Source organism: Trematomus bernacchii, unplaced genomic scaffold, assembly GCF_902827165.1.
Source record: "Trematomus bernacchii unplaced genomic scaffold, fTreBer1.1, whole genome shotgun sequence".
NCBI lineage: Eukaryota > Metazoa > Chordata > Actinopteri > Perciformes > Nototheniidae > Trematomus > Trematomus bernacchii.
The window spans coordinates 19,545,777-19,554,409 of NW_022988043.1; the positions used below are offsets into that span (position 1 = coordinate 19,545,777).

The window sequence follows — 8,633 nt, forward strand, 5'->3', positions numbered from 1 at the left end:
GTGAAGATTGGGGGACGATTGGACCGCCATGGCAACGGCATTTGATGATACCCCATAATACGCTTAGATGCATTGATGGCTGCATCGTTACCAAACCTGTGAAGTTTTGGGCCGTTTGGAACATTGTGTGGTGTTGAGAGAGAGAGAGAGAGAGAGAGAGAGAGGTGTGTGTCTGTGTGTGTCAAGAGAGAGAGAGAGAGAGAGAGAGAGAGAGAGAGAGAGAGAGAGAGAGAGAGAGAGAGAGAGAGAGAGGAGAGAGAGACTGGTGTATGTGAGAGAGAGAGAGAGAGAGAGAGAGAGAGATTGTGTGTGTGAGTATGAAATGAACAGTTAGAACTGACTGCTGTCAGTTGGAGTGATGACATCATCGTGTTCCATTACACAGGTGTTTATAGTTGAGCTAACGAGCTCTGTTGAGATCAAAGGTTTGCATTGTTCTGAATGAGAGATAAACCTCTTACATGTGAACGTTTTGTGGAAGAACCATAACAGATATCTGTGAAATTTCAAAATGTGAAGCATGTCAAGGAAGTTGAGTATCTGAAGTGTATTTTTTGTGTACTTTCGGGTTAATAATGTGGCCTTTTTGGCAGTTTAACTAAAGGTGTGCGGCTGCTGCTGTGAGGAAATATCAGCCTGAAATTACAATGGGTTTTAATGGAGACATGTTGAAAGTTTTTGTCACTTCATGCCCTCAAGAGGCATTTTGTTTAATTATTTTTGCCTAATTATTTGTCATTTTTCAAGCTACGAGATGCTTTCCTACGTTTGTCATGAAAAATTATGTCTCAGGAATGTAGGGTTTGGGAATTATGGCAGTTTAAAAAAAATATATGAAGGCAAATTTCAAGATTTCCTACCCTCTAGCTGTGACATCACGCACTCTCTGTCCTGTCTCCTAAAAATTACGTTCCCACAGAACTAAACTGCATTCTCAATTACGTTTAGCTAGAAACGTATTTTCTCCCATGTTACGTTTGTTATGAACGTATCTCAAATACGTTTATTTTCTACATATCTTCTAGAAACATATTTTCTCCCACGTTACGTTTGTTATGAACGTATCTTAAATACGGTTATTTTCTACATATCTTTGTCATTTATTGTCTTGCTTATAATAATGATAATAGTCATTTCTAAATATCATTTTAGAGCACACATTTGAAATCGACGATCGGGCTCGATATATGGTTAAATTAAAATCAGTAGGCGAGGGTGTAATTTCAACACAGTCTCAAAGGCAATGTGAGCGTCCATTCCCATTGGATAACGGAGGATTTTACACCCGGAAGTAAGTATTCTCTTTACTGTCGATTGATTTTACAGTGATATCTGCACTACTCATCAACTCAAAAACACAAGATTATCCTTGTTAATTACACAACATTGATTGGTTTAAATTGTGTACAATACTTTTGTATTTTTTCCCCTTCAATTCGGAGAAACAAATATTTTTTCGGAGTTTAGGATGGCAGAAGACACTACACTACCCAGAATCCTCAGCTATCGTTTGGGACTACACCATGTGCTTTGCTTGACAAACCCTGTGATTAGTCTTCAAGCTCTGTGATTGGATGTTTGAGTGGCAGTGCGCGAAGTTTACAACCGAGCGTCAAACAGCAGTTTGAAATGGAATGAAACCCATCGACGGCACACTATTCAAAACAGGAATCAAACGTGTCCTACTCCCCCAAATACAAAAAGAAAAATAGTAAAATAGTAAAAAGTGAAATAGTGCAGTAAGAGTCTATATACAAGTGATTGGAATATGATATATTAGACAAATAATTTCTAAGTAGCAGCCAGATTAATGTTATGGATGTTGTTTCAAAGTTCAGGTGTTTAATAGTCTTCTGGCCTGTGGGATGAAGCTGTCCCTGAGTCTGGTGGTTTTAGTCCTGATGCTGCAGTACCGCCTGCCAGACGGCAGCAGACAGAACAGTTTGTGGCTGGGGTGATGGGGGTCTTTTATAATCCTGAGGGCTTTCTTTAAGGTTAACCTGGTATTTTTACTCCACTACATTTATTTTAGTTACTTTGCAGATTCTGATTAATGATGTGAAATATAAACAACCCTTAAATCAGACTTTAGTTACACCTGAGTAAAATTCAGGGAAAGGTGATTGTCAAGTGCCAACAATCAGGAGAGATATTTGATAGTTGGTGCTTGAGAAGACTAAACATTTATCTGCAGATCTCTATAAAGTATATTCATTACTCGTTATTCTCTACTAATAGTTAATTAAAAACTGTATATAATGGCTATTTTGCACATCCCTTTCAAGATTTCATGATTTTCTAAGGTTTATTGACATATCATATACACAACTACGGTGTAGTTATGCAATGAATGAAAAACTTGGGTCACAGGTTCCTCAACAGTGCATTAGAAGACATCTATCAATATGTGTGTATACCTCCACCATTAAACTGTCAAATTCTGCACATTTCTTATACTATCTACATACATAAGAGTATAATTAATGTGTATAATATCAGTTAAAATAAGTGCTTCAACAACGTTAAGTACTTTGTCAGGCTTAATATTTATCTGTAAATACCCCCAAAGCTGTTTTCTTATTTAAAAGAAGACCTTAACCTAAAGCATTCTTTAATATGTTAATAAAGGTTAATTCGTTTGTCTGTTTTGCACATCCTCATATTAATATCTTTATACATCCGGCACTAACATTTTTTTTTACATAATTTTACAGGATATTGCTATATTATTTCTCATGTTTTACTTCTACACATTAATATCTGATTTGTAAAACATCACAGACAGAAAGGTATATCCGTCATTTAATGGTAAGCTATTGAAATTGTGATTCCATAGATGTGTCTCCCATCACCCAAATCCCCTGACTATTCTCTCAACTCAGTATTTACATTCTTATATTCAAAGAAAATCAGTAATATCTTTAAAAACTACAAGTCCTTTTCTATCAGCTGTGCACCGTTATGGTGTAAATAGAACCTATCTACCAATTGGATCAAATATAAAAGTCAGCCGAATTACTATTGATACTGCAAGGAGACGTATTTTGTGAAAATAAATGTAAGATATTGTGTAATTGTTAATATATTTATGATCCACGTCACGTATTCAGTTTCGGCGGCAGTTCTTCAAGTTTGTCCAGAAGTCTTCTCATCAGGGCTCTATAAATAAAGAACTACGGCAGATGTGTAATATTTAATGCAGCCGAACCGTGTATTACAATGCCGTTATGTGATGACTTCCAAAGAGAAAAGCAAGAACACTCGGAATAAAGTATTATTTGATTTTTAAATGTTTTCGGATTTCACATCGCATAAACACCATCTCCCAACGTGCATTGCGGCTAAAACATCCAATCAGCGAGCTGAGGATCTTTCCTACATCAGTTTCCGGTATTGTTCCTGTAATGAGAGTTCACATTTATGCTACATTGAAGGGTGGAATTGACTACACATCTTCAGAAACATAATTTGCTTCAGATATACTGTAACTCATAGCAATATTGTAACCATTAAGAAAAGCCAACTGCATTACAAACCCAGTTAACAAACACTAGGTAAAGTATTTTTCCTTCAGTAATGAAGATGTAATTCCAATGTAGACACACCTGGGGTCGCTGTTCAGTCTGTTACGCTGAGCCATGCATTGTCTGGAACGTATAAGGGACGAAGAAGAAGACAAAGTGAAGTGACGTACTTCCGGTTCCACATGAAAACATTCCCAGTGCAAAAACAAATCGCTAAATAAAAAGATAAAACACTGGCATGTAATTTACGTTAGAATAAATAGAATGGTTTTGAATAATAGATGAGAGTAAAATCTACGTCACTTTACAGCCCCACCCACTTTTGGGGAAACCAACGCTGTCATTTGAACGGCGATCAAGCCTGAAGCCACAGAGCTCTTCTGTTACTGTCCTTTCTTACAGAAACACGTAACTCTGGATTTGTTTTAATGTTTGAGGTGCAATAAACGACACAGCAGCTTTTTGGCATGTTAAAACTATTATTTTCTGCCTCGCTCATGAGAGTAACAGCTGGCGAAATTACAGCCTCGCCTACTGATTTTTATTTAACCATATATCGAGCCCGATCGTCGATTTCAAATGTGTGCTCTAAAATGATATTTAGAAATGACTATTATCATTATTATAAGCAAGACAATAAATGGCAAAGATATGTAGAAAATAAACGTATTTAAGATACGTTCATAACAAACGTAACGTGGGAGAAAATATGTTTCTAGAAGATATGTAGAAAATAAACGTATTTGAGATACGTTCATAACAAACGTAATGTGGGAGAAAATACGTTTCTAGCTAAACGTAATTGAGAATGCAGTTTAGTTCTGTGGGAACGTAATTTTTAGGAGACAGGGTTGGCACTCTAGTTAATGTTAAAATCTGAAGAAAGCCTCTTTACCAAGGTCTGAACAATGTTTAATATCTCTAAAAGTAAGAATCAGATTTAAAAGTTGTGTTAGACGAATAATGTCAGAAAGATGTGTAACATTTTAAAGTTGGAATGAGGTTTCTGAGTGAAAGTATGAATGAACAGTTAGCAGTTGAAGTCGCATGAAGATTGTTCAAATCTGAAGATTTTCTCCATTGACTTCAATGGTTAAAAATGTGATGAAATATGGGATGTATCTCTGGAATTATGAAAATTATGAATAATCCAAATGATAGCCATCGATTCCCGACCGAGTTGAACGTTTTGATGTTTGAAACGGAGTTTCTGCGATGTTGAATGCAGGAGGAGAAGAGGTGCAAAATTCCGGCGGAATAATAATAATTTTGTCCGTAGAATAACATATAGTTGGAATGCTGTATCAGCATTCCAACTAAATGTTATTACTGCTTCTGTTCAAAACATGTTCTCCCCCCTTTATAACCTGCAGATACTTAGCCACATTAGTATTCATTCGGGGTCCTGTTTCTGTCCACTAACAAATGCCCAATATTCATCCTCTATTTATTTAGTTTTTGGTTTACAGCAAACTTTATAAATGGATGCCATCATATGAATGTAGAATCTGTAGTGTCACTTTGACCTTTTATAGGTTACAAGATACAAGGAATTGTATTGAGTTCTTAGCTGCTAAATAGTCTGAAATAAACAGTGGAAATATCATTTTACTAATTTTGAGTAATCTCTGATGACTATAATATTTGAAAACGCTTTAAAAACAGTGAGAGAAAACCAAAACATTAATGTTGCTGGACAAAGTTTGTGGTTCCTATAGTTTTTAACCACTCCTTTAATAAATGGATATCATGTTTTGCCTAAGCAGTGGGAATAGACAATAACTGGTAATAAATCAAAACAAATTAATGGTCAAAACATCCTGTCCAACAAGTTTATCCACACATGCCTCAAAATGTCCTCAGTTGCATCACTCTACAAAACCTACGCCTCTGGCACAAAAAAAGTTTTCCTTTTCCTCGAAAACTCCCACACTTAGAGATTGTATTCAGTATTTGGATGCATGCTCACACATGCAAAAACACCCACACAGACAAGCATCTGTGGTGCTTACTGAACGCATTTACAGTAATGAAACATCCCCAAACCGCAGTGTCACCACTTCGAAATCAAATGTGGGATTATAACTGAAGAGACAAGATAAAGACATATTAAGATAAAGATTGGTTATCTTGGTTTACAGTTTACCATCCACTTCCTTACACTTCAATTCAACTGTATCCCTCTCTTTAGATGTGCTTATAGGACAGATAACAACAACTACATCTGTACTAGCAAGCCTCAGGCTAGTATTAGATATATATATTGAATAATCATTTTATTTTATTTTAACAATAATCCTTGCAGGGCATTTCAAGAAAAACTGAACTTAACCGACCTTCATGTTGCACGACATACAACGACATACAACAAAGAATACAAAGAACAAAACAGGACAGGTCACCTCATGACAACTTTTCGCATAGGGCCCCAATTTGGCCAATTCAGTATTTTTGTACTGTACTTCAAATGTGAAGGTATTTTTCCTGCTAACAGGACATGTTAAAGGGAAACACAGGAATGTTTGTAATTTGCTGGATTGCAAAAAAAGTCAAATTGAAAGTATACAGTATTTGCTGATTTATGCTTGTGCTTATGAATGGATTGTCTAACTATAACGCATGTCTGGATTGCATGAAGCATGGAAGGTATTTCTCATGGAATACAAATGAACTGATATAGATCTGCCTCAGGGCAGCATCTGAAAAGACACGTTGGAAAATTCTAGCAAGAAACAAAAGAGAGAGGAGTGTAGAGGAAATTGGCCGTGCACGTGCAGTCTGGTGCCAACTTTCTCCCGTTTCCCGTCATCGACCAGCAATCACACTTTCACTTTCGCCACAGAGTTGTATAAATACACCTGTAGCTCTCCTCCTCACAGCAACACCTCTGCACTCCTGAAGAGACTCCCTGAAGAACCAACCTGAGCTCAGACCTGCGAAGAAACAGAGACATGGCCTCTCGAATTGCACTTCTCCTCTTGCTGGGTGTCATCTGCGTTGGGTTTGCATCAGGTAAGACACATTCTTTGCATTAGCACTCAAATAGATTCGTATTTCAGAATGCTTTGACAGTGACTGTAAGGAGCATGTTTTCTCACCTGCTGTACACTCCTGCAACTTAGGTTCAATCGATAAAGCCCCAGGTCTATGGACACTTTCCTTCATTTAATGCACATGTGCTCTCCTGATTAATTTGTTTCTCTGTGTTCTTCCAGCCCAGATTGCCCAAGACTGCTGCGTCAAGGTTGCTGAGAAGCGTTTGCCGCTCCAAATCCTACAAAGCTACACCATTCAGGATGCTGGACAAGGATGCTCCATCAGCGCTACTGTGTACGTACAATATTTGTATGCATTTAGTGTTAAAATAAAGTAATTTTATTAGATGCCCTGTGATTTTACAGGAGCTGGATTCTCCTATTTTGTGTGTTTTTTTCAGCATTCTGTTTATTGTTCTCACCTCTGTGTCTCTTATCTGCTTTTTCAGGTTTGTTTCAAAAGTTGGAAAAACCCTCTGCGTCCCCCATCCCAACGATAAAGCCTGGGTGAAGAGTTACATTAGACAGCTGAATCAGAAACATCAAAGACGTCACTAATCAGGTACATTCTATTTTCTCTCGCTGAACTTTAAACATAATGATTGCGCCTCTGTGAAGGCATATTGCACCTTGTTTTACAAAGAGTTTGATTTTAAATTCTTTCTTTCTGCAGGTGTAGAGAGGAGTGGACTGTGGGAAAAGGCTGCTGACAAACGAAAAGGGCCGACTCTTAACTGAGGGCAGAAGACGGCAGAATCATTTCCATTTGGCTTCAGTCTCGTACTTTAGTAGATCAAACCGTTTGAGAAGATCTTATCTTTAAGATCTTTGAGGAATCATCCCCTCATCATGCCAGTGAATCATCAGTAGCTAAATGTACAGTTCTTGATATTTGTCCTCTCATTTGTGGTGAATGCGGTCTAAATACATTTGTGAATTAATGTTTTTTATTTATTTTTCATTATCTATTGAGTGACATGTACAATTGTTCGTTTTGTGTCAACCATAAGACTGTAAGGTGCCTGAGGATAATGTCCCTAAATTATGTTTGTCAAGATGTGTTTATATTTTATAATAAATTGGATTTAAAGTGTATTTTAGTATGACCATGTATAAAATGTAGATTTATGTTTCAAAAACGTTTTTCAATAAAGTTTGATATATTGTAACTTTTAGTGGATTTGTTTCTCTAACACACATCCAATCCAATCAATTTTATTTCTATAGTACATTTAAAAACAACAGAGTTGAACAAAGTGCTGTACATCAACAACTGTATAAAAACATAGCATAAATACATAAAAAACAGACAGGACATGAAACAAATGTAAAACACGAGACAATGAAACCAGATCAGAAGCCACAGACTGAGAAACTCTCCTACATGACGTACAAATAATACAAAACACTAGTAAGATAAAAACCCACATTTAAAAGCACAAGTGTCACCTGGTCTGTAAATGCAAGGGAAAAGAAGTGGGTTTTTAAACGAGATTTAAAAACAGGCTGAGTTGGAGCAAGTCTAACCTGGAGGGGCAATTCGTTCCATAACTTTGGAGCTGCAACAGCAAAGGCTCTGTCTCCTCGCTGCTTTAGCCTTGATTTTGGGACGACCAGAAGTAATCTGTCAGCCGACCTCAGTGACCGTGTGGGTGTGTATGGTTTTAAAAGATCTGCCAGGTACGGTGGGGCTAAACCGTTTAGGGCTTTGCATGCGAACAGTAACATTTAAAAATGTATTCTAAAACTGACTGGTAGCCAATGTAACCAGGGGGGGGGGGTTGGTTGTTAGTGAATTGTCAAATAACAGTGTTTCCCATACATCGACATACAAACCCCACAGATCCTCAACTCCGGTGTGTCTCACTAATTAAGGCGAGACACGAGACACGGCAGGCAAAAACATTGTTTTTCATGCAATTTTGATATGTTGTGCTATTTTGATTCCATAACATGTTTTCTTTCAGGCTTTTGGAAGGAAAATGTACAAAGAATTGAAATAAAAAAGGAAAGTGAAACTTATGCTCGTCACCCTCGTCACCCTCTCCACATTAATACAAATGATCCCAATACG

At 37.1% G+C, this 8,633-nt stretch overlaps 1 protein-coding gene across 1 annotated transcript; it reads left to right on the forward strand.

The window, feature by feature from the left end:
* The first annotated feature begins 6,386 nt into the window (after nt 1–6,386).
* On the forward strand, nt 6,387–7,654 carry LOC117472831 (C-C motif chemokine 21-like). The gene is made up of 4 exons (XM_034118251.1): nt 6,387–6,536; nt 6,740–6,854; nt 7,009–7,121; nt 7,233–7,654. Exons 1-3 carry the CDS (start codon nt 6,476–6,478, stop codon nt 7,115–7,117), a joined length of 285 nt encoding a protein of 94 aa, XP_033974142.1. The 5' UTR covers nt 6,387–6,475; the 3' UTR covers nt 7,118–7,121; nt 7,233–7,654.
* Nucleotides 7,655–8,633: the final 979 nt, after the last annotated feature.